Source organism: Phoca vitulina, unplaced genomic scaffold, assembly GCF_004348235.1.
Source record: "Phoca vitulina isolate PV1807 unplaced genomic scaffold, GSC_HSeal_1.0 scaffold9, whole genome shotgun sequence".
Lineage (NCBI taxonomy): Eukaryota > Metazoa > Chordata > Mammalia > Carnivora > Phocidae > Phoca > Phoca vitulina.
In genome coordinates this window covers 52908368-52929014 of record NW_022589712.1, presented here as the reverse complement: position 1 = coordinate 52929014, position 20647 = coordinate 52908368, and the positions used below count along the sequence as shown (strand labels likewise).

The window sequence follows — 20647 nt, the reverse complement described above, 5'->3', positions numbered from 1 at the left end:
TGCTTCTCCCTCTGACCCTCCCCCTTTTCATGCTCTCTCTCTCATTCTCTCTCTCTCAAATAAATAAATAAAATCTTAAAAAAAAAAAAAGAATGCTAAAAATGTTTAAACCCTTTGAGCCACTTTTAGGTATTTATCTGAACAAAATAATCTGGAATGAGGGATACTGTTGTGTAAAGATGTTTACTGCAGATCTATTTATGACAATAAAAAATTAGAAGCAACTTAAGTTCCCAAAATGAGACATTTGTTAAATAAATGATATTACATCTAAATAACTGAATATTATGCAACCATTAACAAGTTTGTGAAAAATGTTAATAACATGGGAAAATACCCACATCATAATATGAAGTAGGAAAAAATAGGCAGGACTAAAAAAAAAAAACCTTATACATGTAAGTTCTCACCTATGTTACAAAAAATTCACATATATAAAGGTAGGAGCAAGCAAACAAAAAGCTTGAAAGGAAACCCATCACAGTATTAACTAACAGTGATTATCTCTGGATGGTGAGGTAATATAGGTAATATCTGTTTATAGATCTTCTCTGTGCTAAATATTTAACAGTATTCTATAATTAACAAATAATTATAACCAGAAAAAACCAAATTAATTTCAAAACTCTTTGTTAGCATTTACCGGCTTTACTGGTGTGGACACTGCCACCATCTTCATCACAATTTTACTGAGCATCTCCATGTGGGGAGCTGGGGCAGCAGGGCGCACAGACCTCCACAGCTCCAGCAGAGCCCCCTAAAAGTCATCCAGACATGCGTAACCTGCCCGGTATTACCTTGGTGTTCTGTAGCAGCGCTAGTCTGTTGCAGGCATTTGCTAGAAGAAAGTCTCCACTCAGGATAGCTATTTTATTTCCAAATTGCATGTCTTTCAATAGTCCATCAGAAGATTGCAATTCATTTAAATTTACTATCCCACGATGTACGAGGAGAGCAGTATGGATAAGTTCTGTGATCTCTGCCAAACTTCTTTGACTGAAACATGAAGGTAAGACTTGTCTGAGTGTCAAGAATACCACCACATCAGTAATGTCAGACTTCAGTTTCCAACAGTAAAATATTTCAGTGACTAGTCTCTCTCTCTCTCTCTTTTTAAAGATTATTCCTTTTTAATGACGTTTTTAATAGAGGACTCTCTAATGAGCAGTTTGGGATCTATAAGCAGATCTTGACATGTTCCTTCCCTAGAATATTCCTTACCCTCCCTCCCATGAATAACCAGGATTCCCCAGAGAGAAGCTGCCAGTGGGGCCACCCTCTACAGTTCCATTTAGATACTCTGTTATCAGTATACCTTTCCCACCTCTGTAATTTTAGGATTTCTGAAATTCCTTACTAGTACCTAATGAAATTCCAATTTAAGGAGGACCATAACCCGTGTCAGGCATTAAGTTAAACACTTTAATATGCTATCTTTTTTAATCCTAATGCAAAGCTATGGAATTTACAGAGATGAATAAAATGCGGTCTCTTTCTTCAAAGACCTTACATTTCAGAATAAAAACCAAGATATATACCTACAGTAGTAAATAAAACAGAGAAGGCCCTGGAGAAGTTTATAGTATAGTACTGTATCAGATGGGATGTCAAGTAATGTTTCTTTTCTTTCCTTTCCTTTTTTTAAAAAATTTTTTAAAAAGATTTTATTTATTTATTTGACAGACAGAGAGAGAGAGCACAAGCAGGGGGAATGTCACAGGGAGAGGGAGAGGGAGAAGCAGGCTCCCTGCTGAGCAGGGAGCCCAACTCGGGGATTCGATCCCAGGACCCTGAGATCATGACCCGAGCCGAAGGCAGACGCTTAACTGACTGAGCCACCCAGACGGCCCTCCATTTTTTTTTTTAAAGATTTTATATACTTATTTGAGAGACAGAGAGAGCGAGAGACCACAAGCAGGGGGTGGGGGGAGGGGCAGAGGGAGAGGGAGAAGCAGACTCTCAGCTGAGCAGGGAGCCTGACATGGGGCTTCATCCCAGGACCCCTGGATCCCAGGACCTGAGCCGAAGGCAGAGCTTAACCAACTGAGCCACCCAGGTGCCTGAAATGTTTCTTTTCTTATACTTTTCTATAGTTTGTACATTTTCTATTGACAAAAGCATTATTTTAAAATCATAATAACCCAAACAATTACTAAAATATTTAAATTTCATAACCATCCTATGATAGATATTAACTCCTTTTTATAGCTGAGAAAATTGTTGCACACCAATAAATGACTTTCCCAAAGGCACACAGTAATGTAGAGCTGTTAATCTGTTGGAATCTGTTACAAATGACTTTATGTGAATCACACCACTTGGTTTCCGTGCTCCTGTGTTGTCCCCTCCACATCAACTCTGGGCTTAGCCATGTGACTGACTTTGGCCAAAAGGACCTTTGAAAATGTGACATAAGCAAAGCCTGAAAAATGCTGTATTAAGACTTGTCCAAAGCAGTCACATGAGTGACCCCAGGCAGAAGAACCATCTGGTCAATCCACAGAATGATAAGAAATAAAATGACTATTTCAGGTTACTAAATATAGGGTAGTTTGCTATGTAGCAATTGATATCTGATACAGAAACTGGTATATCTGGGTGTGGTGTGCTGCTCAACAAAAGCCTAAAATATATCAGTGGCTTTGAGTCTGAATGATGGGGGCTAAATGGGAAAGTTGAAGAAATGGCAAATTCTTAGTGGCAGCTGGAAAGGCAGTGAAGCAATCGTTACTGGAGATTGAGAAGGGACATACTATGTTAGAAGGTAGTGAAACAATTGGCAAAACTGTTGCCTATGGTAACTTGAAAGATAGAAAATATATATAATGAAATTATGTATCTGGATAAGGGGATTGATTCTCAGGCAGAATGATGAAATGCCATCTGGATTATTGTAGCTGCGTATGACAAGGTACAAGAGAAATGAGCTACAGAGAGAACTGTTAGTTTTGAAGCACAATTTAGAGGAACTATAAAGGGGAAAAGACTTGCTAGGTTGAAAATAAAACTTCCACATCTCCAGTCTTTCCAGAAAAAAGCCTGTCAAAGAAAGAAATGGGGGCGCCTGGGTGGCTCAGTCGTTAAGCGTCTGCCTTCGGCTCAGGTCATGGTCCCAGGGTCCTGGGATCAAGGCCGTGTCGGGCTCCCTGCTCAGCGGGAAGCCTGCTTCTCCCTCTCCCACTCCCCCTGCTTGTGTTCCTGCTCTCGCTCTCTCTCTGTCAAATAAATAAAATCTTTAAAAAAAAAAAAAGAAAAGAAAAGAAAGAAATGGTATTAGGAAAAAGATCATATCAAAACTGTGGCTATAAGAACTTTTCTAAAGACCTAAAAAATTTAAGGTGATGCTCAACAGACCCCTTGGCTAGATAAAAGGTCTTCTAAGAACTCTAAGGGTACTGTCCCACAGCAGCCTTACACTCAAAGTAGAGGTGTCCATCCCAAAAAAGAACTATGGATGTGGCTTTTAGGGCATGGAATGAACAGTTATGACATTCACAGAAATCCCAAAAAGCTTTTAAGGAAGTTGTATGAACTTCAACTAAAAGTGACAAGAGACAGTTCAAAGGAAAAAAAGGAGCTTCTAAACCAACTTTCCATGGACAAGAAATCAGGCTGAGACAGCTACTCAGCTATAAGTATGAATCATTTCTTCCTCTTCTTCTTCTTCTTTTTTTTTTTTTATTAAAGTATAGTTGACACACAGCGTTATGTTAATTTCAGGTGTATAACATAGTGATTCGATAAGTCTGTGTTATGCTATGCTCACCACAAGTAGCTATCTCTGAATCATTTCTTACTGAAAATGTTCAGGGAAAATAGTTCCAAGGGCAAAGGATTCTGGAAGACAGTGGAATAGGGAACCTCTCCCAGGAAAAAGACTGGGCCCTAGTCAAGAAATATTCTTTGCTTCTAGAGTAAGAGGTTCTGATACTGTGTGCCCAGCTGGATTTCAGAATTACTATGGACCATTGATTATTATGTGCTTCCAAATCCTCCCTCTTTTTAATGGAAGTGACTATTGTGGTTATCTTGTTCCCAACTCACCATTCTATGCTAGGTGTGTAGTGGTGGTAGGGGTAAATAACTCATCCTTTTAGTTCCCTGCACCTCTGGAGCCACATCCACAACTGGACCTAACAAAAATTATGAGCTCATGGACCTTGAGCTTGATGCCATGAAATATATGAGACTTTGGGGTCTTGGGAGGTGGTAAGTATATTTTGCAAAAGGAAGGAATGTGAATCATGGGGACCTGAGAGTAGACTGTGGCAGACGGGTATACCAACGGCCACCAGTGAATCATACCTCCTGACATCTATGTCACGTCTCCTTCCTGATTAACTCTGAGTTGATTATATGACTTGCTTGGCCAGTGGGATATCAGCAAATGTGGGACAAACAAGCTTGGTAAGTGTTTTTGCATTGGGGCTTACCCTCTTGGAATGCTGCCCTGAGACTACATGTGAAGAAACCTAATCTAGCCTCCTTGAGGTGAAAGACAACATGGAGAGGAGAAAGCCCAGCTTTCCTAAACATGCTCACCCTCCAGTTGGCCTACCAGGTAAATGCAGCCACATAAATAAACCCAGGAGAAACTAGCAGAGGATCAGTCCAGCCAATCCACAGAACTATGAAAAATAAAATGTTTACTGTTTTAAGCCACCAAGTTTTGGGGCAGTTTTGTTATACAACAGATAACTGATAGAGACTTCAAAATCCAACCTATTTCCACTATACTAGGCTGCTTCCTAGACCGCCAGTTGAAGTATTTTAAAATTTTCTCTGAAGAAGGTAAATTTGTGCTGGGCCTTGAATGACAGGTATGATTTCTACAGCTGGAGAGAAGGGGCACACACAATAGTAGAATAGTAGGGATTAGGAACCCCAGAATAAGGAAGAACAGGACTCAAGCCTGGGTGAAGCAAGAGGAGAAAACGTGACCAGAGGGTGAGGAGGTCAGTTTGGTCAGAGTATAGGGTCTATGTGGGTAAGTTAGAAGTAGGAATCTGGAGCTAGATTATAGCAGGTTAAAGGGTCTGTATTTTGTTACACAGGCAGTGTTTTTGAGAAGGAGGGATGATATATATATATATATATATATTTTTTTTTTTTTTTTTTTAAAGATTTTATTTATTTATTTGACAGAGAGAGATATAGCGAGAGAGGGAACACAAGCAGGGGGAGTGGGAGAGGGAGAAGCAGGCTTCCTGCTGAGCAGGGAGCCCGATGTGGGGCTCGATCCCAGGACCCTGGGATCATGACCTGAGCCGAAGGCAGACGCTTAATGACTGAGCCACCCAGGCGCCCCAAAATGATTTAGGAAAAATATTCTGAAAGTGATATGTAGAAAAATCTGAAAAAGTAGATAGTGAATAGAGAGATCAGTGAGGGAAGAAGCTATTTACAAAGGCCCAAGGGAAATGTAACAAAAGGGCTTGACTTAAAGGTCAAATTTAAGCATTTGACCCAGGACAACCTTAGACATGGAGACAAATAAACATAAAATAATCAAATAATAAATATGAGACTTTTTAATCCTAAAGACTACTGAGATGTTAACAGAAAACATTTAAAAACAAACAAAAGGAGCTAACATTTAAAATTATCCTTTAAAAAAGTAACTCTTTTAAAAGAAAAGAATAAGAATTTTTCTCTCAAGAAAAATATGGTACTAGTTTAAACAACTATGACACAATAATTACATAAAGGTACAATTATATAAGATTAAGGAGCCAAACAACTTGGCATCTATAAAAGAAAAATCACATTTTTAATTTCCTTTGTTAAAAAAAAAGTAAAAGAATATGTAAAAATGACCCAGTGGACATACAGTACTTGATTACAAATTAGGGGAGTATGAGAACATGAACCAGTGAGTTAAACAGCTTGTAAATAAAGAGTAAATTCATGGTTTAGATGAAAACCTTACTATATCCCAAAGAAAATCACCAACGATAGAGCCTTAGAAGACTACTGAGAAGTTAATAGAGAGCATTTAAAAACTAACAAAAGGAGCTAACATTTAAAATTATCCTTTAAAAAAGTAACTAAAAGAAAGGAATAAAAACATATTTTATTAGTATTCTGTTCTCTATAATACTAATCACTGTAAAAATCCATAAAAAAGTCACATTTCACAAAAATCACACAATGGGATTGTCAGCAAATGTATAACTCAGGAAGGGTTAAGCACTGGACAGATGTTTCATTCAGTCAGCTTATGAAAGAACATAATAACCACACATGCAAGAAGTTGTAGGTGTTTTGAATTACTCCGAGGCTGAAACTAAATAATTGTGAGATTTTAAGAAAGACATCCATAATCATAAAACAGCATTCATTAAATAAATAGCAATCTTTAAATGCCACATGGTCAGAATCAACAAAAACAATTGTAATAGTAAAAGTGAAAAGCCATAATTTGTACAGTACCCACCATTTACAAAGAACTTTCATTTATATTATCTACTTGTGAGTCTAATTACAGCAGGTCTGGGGAGGTTAAATACTTGATCAAGAACATTCCGTTTGTAAAGGACCAAGCTGGAACTCAGAGCCACCTTGTCATAATGACCAATGATAATTTAAAATGTTTATTTACATAATGAAGAGTAGATGAGGAGGGAAAAAAGGCCAAAGTCACCAATGTAACCAACACTGGTATATGCCCACCAAAAGTTGTCCAATTTTTATCCCTAGTTCTAAGCATGAGAGAAGATAATTTTCTTTTCTAAGATTTGATTTATTTGACAGAAAGAGAGAGAGAGAGAGAACAAGCAGGGGAGCAGCAGAGGGAGAGGGAGAAGCAGGCTCCCCGCTGAGCAGAGAGCCCGATGTGGGGCTCGATCCCAGGACTCTGGGATCATGACCTGAGCCTAAGGCAGTCGCTTAACCGACTGAGCCACCCAGGCACTCCAGATTCAGGGATTTAAAAAAAAAAATTACCCAGACTGGCAGTTAACAGTTACAAAGAGACAAAAATATTGCTATTAACACTACTTTTCTATAGAAAATAGAAATGAAATGATTTGTCATCTTTGAAATCTGTCCTGCAATTCCACTATCTGGTACTGCGCTCTCAATTTCTAAGATTTTATCATCAGATAAACAACTCCAGATACATTATGCAAGAGTATAATTTAGTGTATAGCAGAGAAGTAGTGACAGTATGAAAGAATCTGGGAAATTTTTCTTCTCATTATCTTATTCCTGTTTTAGCCAACCAAAGCAATCTAGTAAACTTTCAACATACTGGATTTTAAAAATTATCTTAAATAAAAGTCTTCATGCCATTTTATGTACATATATTTTAGTACTCTTGGGTATTTTTCATGCTAAATCTTGATTGGAAAAGAGTCACAAATGAATACCACTTATGTTAAATAATCAGAGTAGGGAAGTAATTACCACATTGAATGAAACTGAGGATTAATCAATGTTTCTACAAAAATTTTCAGCAAATCACTTTCTTTCAGTTACATTAAACAACTTCATCTGTTCTGATCCATTTTTTTCCCAACATTTCTCCAAATTTTTTTAGCAGCCTAGGTTTTAGATGTAAGAATGGCAGACATTGCTAGTTACCTATCCATTCTTATGTTCCTCACTACCAATATATCTTTGATTATATATGGAGTGATAATGTACTCACTTAAAAATACCTCTCCAAGATCCCCTGAGGTTAGTAGTGATCATGTAGCACAGTCTGGCCAAAGAATGTAAGCAGAAATCTACTAGGTGGAGCTTCTGAGAAATCTCCTGAGTTCTGATGTTAGGGGACAGATTCAGTTGGTGTGTACCTTTGGCAATTTGGGCTCACCCCTTCTTCCTGTCTGGAAGATGGCCCACCTACTTTTCTGCCTAGAAGATGGCCCAGAAGACACTTAAGGATCCTAAAGGGGACCCCCAACCTAAGGATGGTAGAGCAGGAAGAACAGAGAAGCCTGGGCCCCTAAAGACTTACTTCTTTGAGGGATATACCAGATCTGATGTGCCCACCTCTAGATTTCTTGTTAGCTGAGATAAACACTGTACTCTTTTAAGCTACTGTTGTTAGAGTCCTATTATATGCAGCCAAAAATAACTTCCTGAAAGACACGGTTAATAAAAATTACACCACAAAAGATGGCAAAGATATTTTATGTTCATATTTCTGCACTCTGGTTTTATTCACTTAATACTATTTCTTAGAGGGCACCTGGCTGGCTTGGTTGGCGGAACGTGCGACTCTTGATCTTGGGGCCGTGAGTTCGAGCCCCACATTGGGTGTAAAGATTACTTAAAAAAGAAATTCTAAAAATTTAAAAAAATATTATCTCTTGGAGATAGTTCTACATCATTTGCAAACACAGAATCTCCCTGTTCTACTTAACATTTCTATAGAGATCCACTGTATGGATGTACCATACAACTTTTTTTTTTTCATACAACTTTTGCTGCTACAGGGTGAGTGATATATATATTTTTGTATAAAGAATTTTTAGAACTCCTAGAGTTAACCCATTCTGTGCTCGGAAGTCTTTGAACAGAGCTGTTATTTATTGTACTATCCTGTAATTCTTTCTTTATTTTTTTTTAAAGATTTTATTTATTTATTTGACAGAGAGAGACACAGTAAAGAGAGGGAACACAAGCAGGGGGAGTGGGAGAGGGAGAAGCAGGCTTCCCACTGAGCAGGGAGCCCGATGCGGGGCTCGATCCCAGGACGCTGGGATCATGACCTGAGCCGAAGGCAGACGCTTAACGACTGAGCCACCCAAGCGCCCCCTGTAATTATTTCTTTAGCCATCTATCTACCTGCTACCCCTCTCCCTCACTGCACTGTAAATTATACTCCTGTTTCTCTAGGCTGCCTACAAATGTTTGTTAAATGAATAACTCTAATTAGCAGTCAATTTTATAAAGGTATAGTGGATTATTATGATTCTTAGTTTCAAAAGGGAAGGATGATATAAACTACAAAGTCAGGTTCATAGAATCAGAGTTCTTGACCCCAGAGGTCAATTAACCTCAATTAGCCCCATCCAGGGATGAGTGATAACTACCTCACAGGAGCCAGGTCTGCTGATAGTTTTAATTATTAGAAATTGTTCTTTATATTAACTTGAAATCTCTTCAAATGTTTTACATGTTTAAGTTGGCGTTAAAACAGTAGAAGGGTCAATTGTGTTTCACTACACAGGCAAGGCAGATAAAAGACAATGGAATCTTCTTTCTCCTTCTTTTTTTTTCCTTTTTATTCCTCCTTCCTTCCTTGCTTTCCTTCTTTTTGAGAAGTTTAAAAATAGCACAGAAAAGTACAGAAAATAATATAACAAATACATAATATTCCATTTAGAAATAGCAAAGGCTTACACTTTGTGATTTTTAACAGTTTTTAAAGATGCATTTTTTAAAAAACCTTTTTATTCTCGGAATTTTCAAATATACCAAAGTGTAAAATCTGGCATAAAGAACCTCTGTGGCCCCTAATCTTGTTTCAGCTGCACCTTTCATTCTTCTTGCAGACTATTTTGAATTAAATGCCAGGTATCATGTCATTTCATCTGAAAATACTTCAAATATCCTATTTTTTTAAATGCCTAAGAGCGATTATCATTCCCACTTACCAAATTATTTATTACTAAAAATGAAAAAGATCAGAAATTAATTACTAAATTATTAATTACTTTGAGCCAATTAATTACTGTATGCTAAGTACTTCATGTAAAATAATTTTGCAAGCGTAACAATAATTCAATTAACAGATTAATAAATAAAATGTCAAACTCACAACAGCTTCTGAGGTAAGCATTATTATCTCTACCATACAGAAGGGAGTTGGGCTGGTAGGCTAACTGACTTGCTCAAGTTCATATAGCTACTGAACTACAGAGCCACAAGCCTGGGGCTCTCTGATCCTAAAGCCCAGGCTCTTTGAATATCAATGGAAAACTAAGAAAAATCCCAAATACAAAATGTACAAAATTGGGGGTATTCTAAAAGTATTAAACTGGTAGGCAAGAGTTATTTATTTAAAATTGTAAGTTTTTTTTTTTTTTTAATTGGAAAACTTTTATGATGTGAGAATAAATTTGAAAATTTCAAAGAAACTTTTGGAAAAGAAAAGGCCTGCCATTCTAGATTTTAAACTTATAATTAAGTTATTGCAACTTCAAAAAGCACAGTAATATCATGAGAAAAAACTAATAGATTAGTGGAATGGAATCCAGAAAGAGATCCAAATATATTCAGAAAACTAATCATTTATGGTAAAGATAACATTTCAAATTGTTAGGGAAAAGATGGATTATTCCTACAGAAGATGTTAGAGCAAAAGGCTGTCAGTTCAGGGAAAAAATAGTAAAGTCAGATCCCTACCTTGTACCATAGATAAAAATATATTTAGATAAAGATCTAAATGTGAAAAACTATGAATTTAGGAAAATATTCTTATGATCTTGGGGGAAGAAAGCCTTGTAAAATAAAATGGGAAGTCAGGAAGCCATAAGAAAAATAATGGCTAAATCTGAGGAGTTAAAATGTACAAAAATGTTTATTAGTGAAATAAAACATAAAAAAAAAAGACTCAGGCAAATATAGACTTGAAATAAAGTATCTGCAACACATACAGCAGACAAAAGATTGTACTCAAAATATGTGTGGAGCTTACTGGACAAGAAATTAATAAGAAACAGATAAACAGCTCAAGCGCAAAATAGGAAAGGATATGAAGAGGTAATTTCAGGAGAAATACAAATGGCAAAGAAAACATATAAAATGATGCTCAACCTCGCTAATAATTTGGAAAAGGAGTATTATAAAAATGAGAGGGGCGCCTGGGTGGCTCAGTTGGTTAGGCGACTGCCTTCAGCTCAGGTCATGATCTTGGAATCCCGGGATCGAGTCCCGCATCGGGCTCCCTGCTCGGCAGGGAGTCTGCTTCTCCCTCTGACCCTCCTCCCTCTCATGCTCTCTGTCTCTCATTCTCTCTCTCTCAAATAAATAAATAAAATCTTTAAAAAAAATAAAAAATAAAATAAAAAAAAATAATAAAAATGAGATAATATTTTTAGTCCATTAGCTTTGCAAAAATAGAAAAGATCAGAAATGAGCAAGCAGGAAGATGAAGACAAATGTAGTCCATCACTTTGGTCCTCCGCTTAAAACCTGCCAGTGGCCTCCCCATCTCACTCAGGGTAGATGCCGAAATCCTTACAATGGACTCCAAGGTCCAACACAACAAATCTGCCCCAGTTCCTCTACCCCCTTACCTCTCTGAATTCATTTGTTACCCTCTTTCCTCCTTGCCCACTCTTCTCCAGCTAGGATACATCTCCTTGCCTTTCCTTGAACATGCCAAGTCTGTTCTTGGCACAGTGCCTTTGTCCTTTCCTCTGTCAGTACCAGTCTTCCCTTATGTATCTAACAAAACTTAGTCACTTGCTTCCTTCAGGTCCCTGCAAAGTATACCTGCTCAGAATGCCTTCTCTGGGGCGCCTGGGTGGCTCAGTTGGTTAAGCGACTGCTTTCAGCTCAGGTCAAGATCCTGGAGTCCCAGGATCAAGTGCTGCATCAGGCTTCCTGCTCAGCAGGGAGTCTGCTTCTCCCTCTGACCCTTCCCCCTCTCACGTGCTCTGTCTCATTCTCTCTCTCTCAAATAAATAAATAAAATCTTAAAAAAAAAAAAAATGCCTTCTCTGATCACTCCACTTACAACAGAGACCCTCCCATGCCCACCAGAGGTCCCTATCTCCACTTCCTGCTTTTTTTTTCCTCCATTGCACTTATTATCCTCTGACATGCTCTTTTGTCTGTGTTTTGTTTCCCTCTTCACAGCCTCCATAAGAGCAAATGGGGGTTGGTGGAGAAAAGCAGATAAGAGCAAAAGAATTCTTAAAATATACTTCAGGGGTGCCTGGGTGATGCAGTTGGTTAAGCATCTAACTCTTGGTTTCAACTCAGGTCATGATCTCGCAGTTGTGAGATCATGCATTCTTGCATCAGGCTCTGCGCTTAGCACGGAGTCTGCCTGAGATTCTCTCCCTCTCCCTCTGCCCCTCCCACTCGTGCTCATTCACTTTCTCTCTAAAATAAATAAATATTTTAAAAATACTTTAAAAATACCAAAATATCAAAAATATCAAGGCATATGAACTATAATAGAAAGGAAAAGTATATGCTTTTAATGTCAGGTAAAAGAATCTCTCTTGGTGATAACCTTTAATCATAACTGTCAAATACTGATTTTTGATAAGGGGGCCAGACCCAAAGGTCCAAGAAATTCATTCAATTCACTGCAATAATTACAAAAACATAATGATTTTCTTAGTCTGCCATTTATTCATGTTGATAACCTAAGTGAAGATGGAACTTTGAATTTTGAATTTGCCATGATCACAGCATTCAAAACAAATGTTGTTTCATTCCTACAATTGGAAATGAGAAATCTGATTAAAAACAAGCTACTGAAACCAGAAATCTCAACCACTGAAAGCAAAATGCCAAAGCTGTAGGCCGTAGTAACAATGACCTCCAAGGATTGAATCAGAGGTTCAAGGGCTGTAAAGAATAGCCAGGTCTTATTTCCAGCTCTGAGCACACACACTAAGCAATCACTCAAAGTACTGACGGTTCTGTGTCTCTTTTACAAAAGCTTACCCGATACTGTAAGTTAGAGTACATAGAAAAGAGGCCTGTCTCATTCAAGGAGATTCGATATCTGAATTTATGTTAAAATCTTGCCATACCATGAAAATATAAGGTGTAGAAGTTGGGGGAGGGGGAGACAAAAATCCGTTAAGTAGTATTTCAACAGAAACCTTTACTTATTTTTCTAAACAATTTTTATTTATTTATTGGACAGAGAGATAGAGCACAAGTAGGCAGAGTGGCAGGCAGAGGGAAAAGCAGGCTCTCCGCCGAGCAGGGAGCCCGATGTGGGACTCGATCCCAGAACTCTGGGATCATGACCTGAGCCGAAGGGAGATGCTTAACTGACTGAGCCACCCAGGTGTCCTCAATAGAAACCTTTAAAACAAAGTTCTCCCAGGATGCCTGGGTGGCTCAGTCGGTTGAATATCCAACTCTTGATCTTAGCTCAGGTCTTGATCTTGGGGTCGTGAGTTCGAGCCTTGTGTTGGGCTCCGTGCTGGGCGTGGGTCTTACTTAAAAAATAAATAAAAATAAAACAAAGTTCTCCCATATGTAATTCTGAATCACTGGTAGTTTTGCAGAAATCTAATTTTAAAATAATCCCAGCTTAACACAAAGACTTCTGTCTCTTGATTTATTTCTAAAAAAGAACGCTTAGTATATTTTAGATTTTTAAGTAAAAATTGTATATATTTAAGGTGTACAACATAATGTTTTGATAAACATACACACACTGAAATAATTACTAGGGTCAAGCTAATTAACATATCCATCTCCTCAGTTACTTTTTTCTCTTTTTTTTTTTAAAAGAAAGCTCAGGATTGATGTGTCCTGTAATTAGTTCCTTCCATACCTGTCAACCAATCTACAAAGAAGTGAGCTGCCTTCAGAGGTGGCAGTTATACTTGAGAAAGCAGAGGATGTTGAGATTCAGTAAGGAGTCGCCACAGTTATTACTAGGAATCAGCCAACCAAAACAAAATCTGTAATACATTTTCTCTTTATGCACGAACAGAATAAGGTTCTACTTAGTGATCAACTAACACACCTATAAACTAGTAAAGCATAACCAAGCCAGGTAACTTACTATATTTAAGAACATTTAAAAAAACAAAACAAAACATCATTTTGAAAAACTAGACACAAAGTTGACTGTCAACACATAATTATTCTGCAGGTCAACGAGGTGTTCATTATGAGGTGGGAGAAGGGTAGCTAGCAAATAGTATCTGGTCTCTGAAAACAGTTTAAGCTGGGTTGTTTTCTGCCTGAGAAGCAAAGGGAAAGTAGCTAGGCATCCTTATCTAGGTCTCGAAAAGTACTTTTTGGTTTGGGTATCACAAAAGGGGTTAAAAATACTTGAGACTACCAAAAAAGCCTAACAAGACATCTGGGTGCTGCGGCTGTCACTGTCAGGGCAGCCCTTGGAGGGAATGCCCGGATCAATTCGGTTTATCAGATGGACAGCTGATCAACATTAAACAGACTTGCTCTGGGCAGACTGAGCTGAGCTTCCTGACATGAATTCCAATGAGAGCCCTCTGCACTCTACCACTGAGCTCTGCCATTTTTTACTGTTGCAGCTCCCTGGACATATGGGAATCCCTAGTGATGAGCACATAAAGCTGCCTCTAACTCAAGTGACGGCTCATTTCCCCTGGCTGAAGGCAGACATTAATATCCCGAGGAGATCAGACCCGCCTCCCTGACCCCCATCTACCGAAGCAAAACGACTGTCCTATTTCTTCATTTAATAAGCTTTTAATGAAGAAAACCCAAACCCCCTCTCTGACTGCAGCACAGTTCTACATGAAAAGGTTATACAAATACATCTGATTCCGTGTCAAAGTTTTCCAAAATATGTGTCTCCCTCCCCACGGGAGTGTGGATTCTGTCACTCGCCCGCCCACAGCGCTCATTCTTCCTGCTGCAGTCCAGGACTTCAGTTCTCTGCTCCGATAATTATCAACTGTCTCCACGTGATGGCAGGTGGAGGATTAAAGAACTGATTACAAAGAGCATGCTGGTGTTTCCATTTTCTTACAAACCTCTTTCATCCAAGGTTCATCATGGAGCTATGAAAACTACTTCGGGCACAAGCCAACCGGGCCAAGTGACAGTCCAGTGACAACCCAGAGAGTACACAAGAAAATGCTTCGGAGCTAAATTAGAATAGGAGAAAACTAACAATATTTGGTGAACTGGAGTTGGCATACATACTTTTGGGAGGGATAAAAGGAAGGATACATGATGGCAGGAGATGACAAGCAGGTTTTCACCTGTGAATAATGGCGCTTACTTACAAATAAGGGGAATCTGAATCATTACTTGGCCTACTGCCAGGGCTCTGTGAGCTCTGAATTGCTTCACGAGAGGCTAAAGTTGGAATTTTCTCTTCTTTAGAGAGCAAGTAGGGGCTAGGAGAAATGTGAAGGCTGCATGTTAAATGGGGCACAGGAAGCACTGCAGGAGGAGAAATGTCATCCTGCAAAGACCTTTCCAACTAAGTAACAGAAGGCAGTGATGGACTGGAAAGGGAGCCTTGGTTGGCTTCCCTTAGACCACCAAATGTGTCTGAGGCTGGAAAATGCGAAGGTGAGGTGAGCATTAAGGGGCAAAGATCTGTTTCCTCTGAAAAATCATGTCGGGCGCCTGGGTGGCTCAGCTGGTTGAGCATCTGCCTTCGGCTCAGGTCATAATCCCAAGGCCCTGGGATCAAGCCCTGCATCGGGCTCCCTGCTCGGCGGGAAGCCTGCTTCTCCCTCTCCCACTCTCCCTGCTTGTGTTCCCTCTCTCCCTGTGTCTCTTTCTGTCAAATAAATAAATAAAAATCTTTAAAAAAAAAAAAAAAAAAACCATGTCAAGGCCTAGTCTGTACACTGATATGCTTTATTTTTTAAAATTTATTATTTTTTAAAGATTTTATTATTTATTTGACACACAGAGAGACAGCACAAGCAGGGGGAGCGGCAGGTAGGGGGAGAGGGAGAAGCAGGCTCCTTCTGAGCAAGGAGCCTGATGTGGGGCTCCATCCCAGGACCCTGGGATCATCACCTGCGCCGATGGCAGATGCTTAACCGACTGAGCCACCTGGGTGCCCCACTGATACACGTTAAATTAGATTGTGTACACTGCTATCTGACTGACCCAGGTATTAAGAGTCTTAAGAACAAATCCTAAATGTTCCCCAAAATATTTTACCAGGTCTCTTCATGTATAAAAGTAGAGCGGCTCCCCAGTATGTTTATACTCTACACAATAGAAGAAAGCCATGGCAGGTACTAGGCGAGCAGATAATGCACAGTTCATAACCTACTACATCCCGGATATTATAATTTTTATATAGCATCTCACTTAATCTTCACCAAGTTTAGTTATTAACCCAATTTTATAGATGAGGAAATGGATTTCCACAGGGGAAAGAAATGTCAGTGAGTCTCTATAAAAAATAATTATGCAGGAGAGGCAAAGACATACAATCTGAATGTAAAATGGAAAGAATATTTAAAATCAAATGATATTTCTAAAAACCTCTTTAAATGATTAGATCCTACAAAATACTCTTGTTACCATGCATAAAACTATTTTCAAACTACAGATATGGCTATAAAAATTCTTAATAGGGTCACTGAAGGTTATTTTACCTTCTTTCCCCAAACAGCTTTATTGAAATATAATTTACATATCATAAAATTCACCTGTTTTAAGACCACAATTCAATGCATTTTCATATTACAAAACTGTGCAACCATCACTACAATATAATTTGAAACTTTTCCATCACCCTAAAAAAATAAACCTTATGCTCATTTAGAGCCATTCTTTATTTAGGCTAGTTGTCCTGATTTTCATTTTAACTTTTTGAGTATTTGGAATTTTTAAAGAAATTAATTATAAAGAACAACATAAAATGGAAATGTCAACATACTTTTACTGAAAAGAATATTACAATCTGTGGTAAATATATAATGTGCACATGATATATATGTTCTTCAAAGCCAAATAAATGACAGACCCATTAGGTGTCTGAAAGTCATGCTTATTTTGTTTTTTAAAAGATTTTATTTATTTATTTGAGAGAGAGCGAGGAGAGGAGCAGAGGGGAAGGGAGAGGGACATGCAGCGGAGTAGAGAGCCAACATGGAGCTCAATCTCACAACCCTGAGATCATGACCTGAGCTGAAACCAAGAGGCGGACGCTTAACCAACTGAGACAGCCAGGTGCCCCAGTAATGCTTATTTTTAAGAAACTGACTATAAGGTATTTCAAAGGATCAATGCAGAAAATGGTATCCACATATAACTGTCAAGTAAATTACTTTGAAAGGCAAATGTACACCATTTATATTTATACCTCATGCCCCAGGCAACCCTTAAGCTTCACATTTCTTCTTTAGTGTGTTTTCTGTTTTACAACCACAGAAACAACAGAAAATGTTCCAAAGGCTGCCACAGCCTTGCAAGGGAAGGAGTAATACATACACACTAAATAATAAAAAAGTCTGGAGTCGGGGTGTCTGGGTGACTCGGTTAAATGTCTGCCTTTGGCTCAGGTCATGAGCCAAAATTTCACATTTCAGCCTGGGGTGCAAGGATCAAACCCCATGTCAGGCACCCTGCTGAGCAGGGAGTCTGCTTCTCCCTCTCCCTTGACCCTTCCCCCTACCCATGCTCTCGCTCGTGCTCTCTCTCTCAAATGAATAAAAAACCTTAAGAAAGAAGTCTGTGAGTTACAATTTAGATGTTATTAAAAAGTATTCATTCTTTCAAATTATAACACTTTATTTAATTCCAATATGGACTTAATGTGTGTTCACTGGGATGGAAATCCACAACTACTGATTTCAAGTGAAATAAGTGTGCCATCCAAATTTCTGTTTCACAGAAAAGTGATACAGGAAGATTAAAATTCACAATTTTTTTAAAGATTTTATTTATTTGAGAGAGAGAGAGAGCGAGTGAGAGAGCACAAGCAGGGGAGCAGCAGAGGGAGAGGGAGAAGCAGGCTCCCCACTGAGCAAGGGAGCCCGATGCAGGACTTGATCCCAGGACCCTGAGATCATGACCTGAGCCGAAGGCAGACGCTTAACCGACTGAGCCACCCAGGTGCCCCTAAAACTCACCTTTTTAAGACATCACAACTATGAAATGGTCTACTTAGAAAAATATAGCATACAAGTTAGATGAAAGCATACCCTTACTGTAAAAAAAATCAAAACAATATAAAAGTCTATAGAGCTAAGCTGTTCAATATGGTGGACACTAACCACATGTAGCTACTAAGCACTTGATACATTGCTGGTCCAAATCGAGATTTCTATAACCATTAAAGACTTCATACCAAAAATTAAAAAAAAAAAAATCCCAGGAATAAGTGCTTTACATTGATGACATGTTGAAATAATATTTTAGATATATTAATTTAAATAGAATATATTATTAATATTAATTTCACTCACTTGTTTCTTTTTATATTTTTGGTATGGCTACTAGCAAATTTAAGGGGCACCTGGGTGGCTCAGTCGTTAAGCGTCTGCCTTCGGCTCAGGTCATGATCCCAGGATCCTGGGATCGAGCCCCGCATCGGGCTTCCTGCTCGGTGGGAAGCCTGCTTCTCCCTCTCCCGCTCCCCCTGCTTGTATTCCTGATCTCGCTATCTCTCTGTCAAATAAATAAATAAAATCTTTAAAAATAAATAAATAAAATTATATTTCTATGGGGCTCCACCAGGTTCACCACCCCTCCATCCTGCTTCCTTCCTTAGAAGTTATCTTTCTTATAGCTTAGCATATTTTCTTTCAGACTTTTGCTATATGTTTTTAACATATGTTTATAAACATACAGCAAATGCATTTACTAACAGAGCAAATGCTATGCATTTTCCAATAAAAATGAGTTCATATTATACATACTGTACTGTAACTTGCTTTATTCACTTCAAATAGTTGGAAGAATTTTGTCACTATATATAGGACCACCTGAATCTTTTCTTTTTTTTGACTGCCTAAATCTTTTTAATGATGGATATTTATTTACAGTATAGATGTACCATAATGTTCTCCAGACCCCATTAATAAATATTTAGGCCATTTCCTATTTCCTATTATTATAAACAATGCTGCAGTGAACATCCTCATACATGTATTTATTTGGGATTATTTTTGTAGGATATACCCCTAGAAGTGAAATTACAGGGTCAAAGAGTATATCACTTAAAATTGTGTTATATATTTCTAAATGGGCTATTCTATTTTTTTTTTTTTTAAGATTTGTTTGTTTATTTTTTAAAGAGAGAGAGAGAGAATCTCAAGCAGACTCCCCGCTGAGCACAGAGCCCAAGGCAGGGCTCAATGTCACACACATGAGATCATGACCTGAGCTAAAACCAAGGGTCGGACACTTGACAATTGAGCCACCCATGCACCCCTGGGCTATTCTATTTTTTAAAACAAAAAGATAAATGATCTGGTTTGTGACAGTCTATCATTTCTCCATCAGTCTCTGAAATCACAAGGATACAAGCTTCATGTCAGGGATTCGGTGAAGACAAACAATTTTAACTTATGTCCTGAAGTCAGCCCAGACTTAGCCAACTGCTTATTGTGGTGGGTACCTCCGGGATGATTGCCCTGATAATGATTCCATTTTCTCTGGAAATGCTGCCTCTCCATCCCCGCCCTGAGATCATATGGCGGGTCGTAGCTATCACGTCTGTTCTATGTGGCCCTCAGTTTCTCCTCCCCTGGCTGAGTGACCCAGCACTGAGCACCTGGCCCATTCAGGGGCACTCAGCTTCTTTCTCTGGGGAATCTGAAACTCAGGGTTCTCAGGGAGTTGCTAAAGGCAATGCTTCAAAGCAGCATTTATCAACTTTAGTTATTTGTGTGTCACTTTTGTCATTTCTGCGTATACCACGGGTATTCTTATGTACTTGTTTTTTCTTTAAATCTTATCTTTACATCCTCTTTTAGGATTTTGTCTAGAGCCACCATACAGCAAAGAGCTAATGAATGCAGATTCTGGAGCCATCCTGCCTAGATCCACGTCCCAGCTCTGCCACTTAGTAGCAGTGTGAGCTTCAACAATTTGCTCGACCACTCTGAGTGACCAGGGCTTTCATCTGTAAAATGGAGGTAACAACAGCACACGTGTCTGTGTCCTGGGTGTAAACGACCGTATATACTGTTCTTAGAATGATATCTTTACAGACTAAGTGCTCCATAAATATTAACTATTACTGCTTTTAAATCAATTCACCTTTCTATTTAAATAAATCTCTAGAGGAAACTTTACATTCCAACTATCTGGTTGGCAGAGGTCAGGAGTGAACTGCCTACAGAGCAGCAAGACAATAACCCATGGTGGCAGAAAGTCACCCACTACACCACTGTAGGCATTCTTATGACGGTGTCCCGGGCTTGGCATAGACCACAGTCCCCTGGACTTCTAGATGCCTCCCTTAGTGATGGGCAATCCTTTCCTTTCCTCTAGTCCCATCCCTCACCCCCTCCCCCCATCCTACCCGTGATCAGCCCTTGACATTCTTCTATAAATCTTCTACTGATCTAGACGAACACATCTATGTAACAGATGAAGAATTAGCAGATCAGAAAGGTCTAACCAAATTATGTAAGGTTCCACAGATTGGTACCCATAGGTTGTATGGGTACCATGTATGTACAAGAACTAAAATCCAGATGCCCTAATTCCCATCCAGTGCCTTTTCTTCTACAGTCAATATATTCATTTTATGAGCAAAGAAAATACTTTTTTTTCACATTGACACTTTATCTTTTCAAAAACAAAACAAAACACCAAACCACTTGCTACCTATTTCAAGTAATCTCAGTGTTGTTTATCCCAGTTGCAAATGAGAGGAAACCAAGACTAAGGCGTGGGGGGAGATGAAGTCACTTATAAGGTTCTGCAGCTCATACACAATAAAGCCAGAATTTAAAACCAGAGGTTTCTGATAACAGAACGTTTTATTTTGTTTTTTTAATTTATTTATTTG

At 38.6% G+C, this 20647-nt stretch overlaps 1 protein-coding gene across 3 annotated transcripts in view; it reads right to left on the bottom strand.

The window, feature by feature from the left end:
• PDSS2 (decaprenyl diphosphate synthase subunit 2) overlaps positions 1-20647 on the bottom strand; it is a 267411-nt gene that overhangs the window by 125526 nt on the left and 121238 nt on the right. For all 3 annotated transcript variants that reach the window (XM_032408135.1, XM_032408134.1, XM_032408133.1), the window contains exon 3: positions 798-996. In XM_032408135.1, coding sequence (XP_032264026.1) covers positions 798-996 — 199 coding nt within the window. The remainder of the gene's footprint in view (positions 1-797; positions 997-20647) is intronic.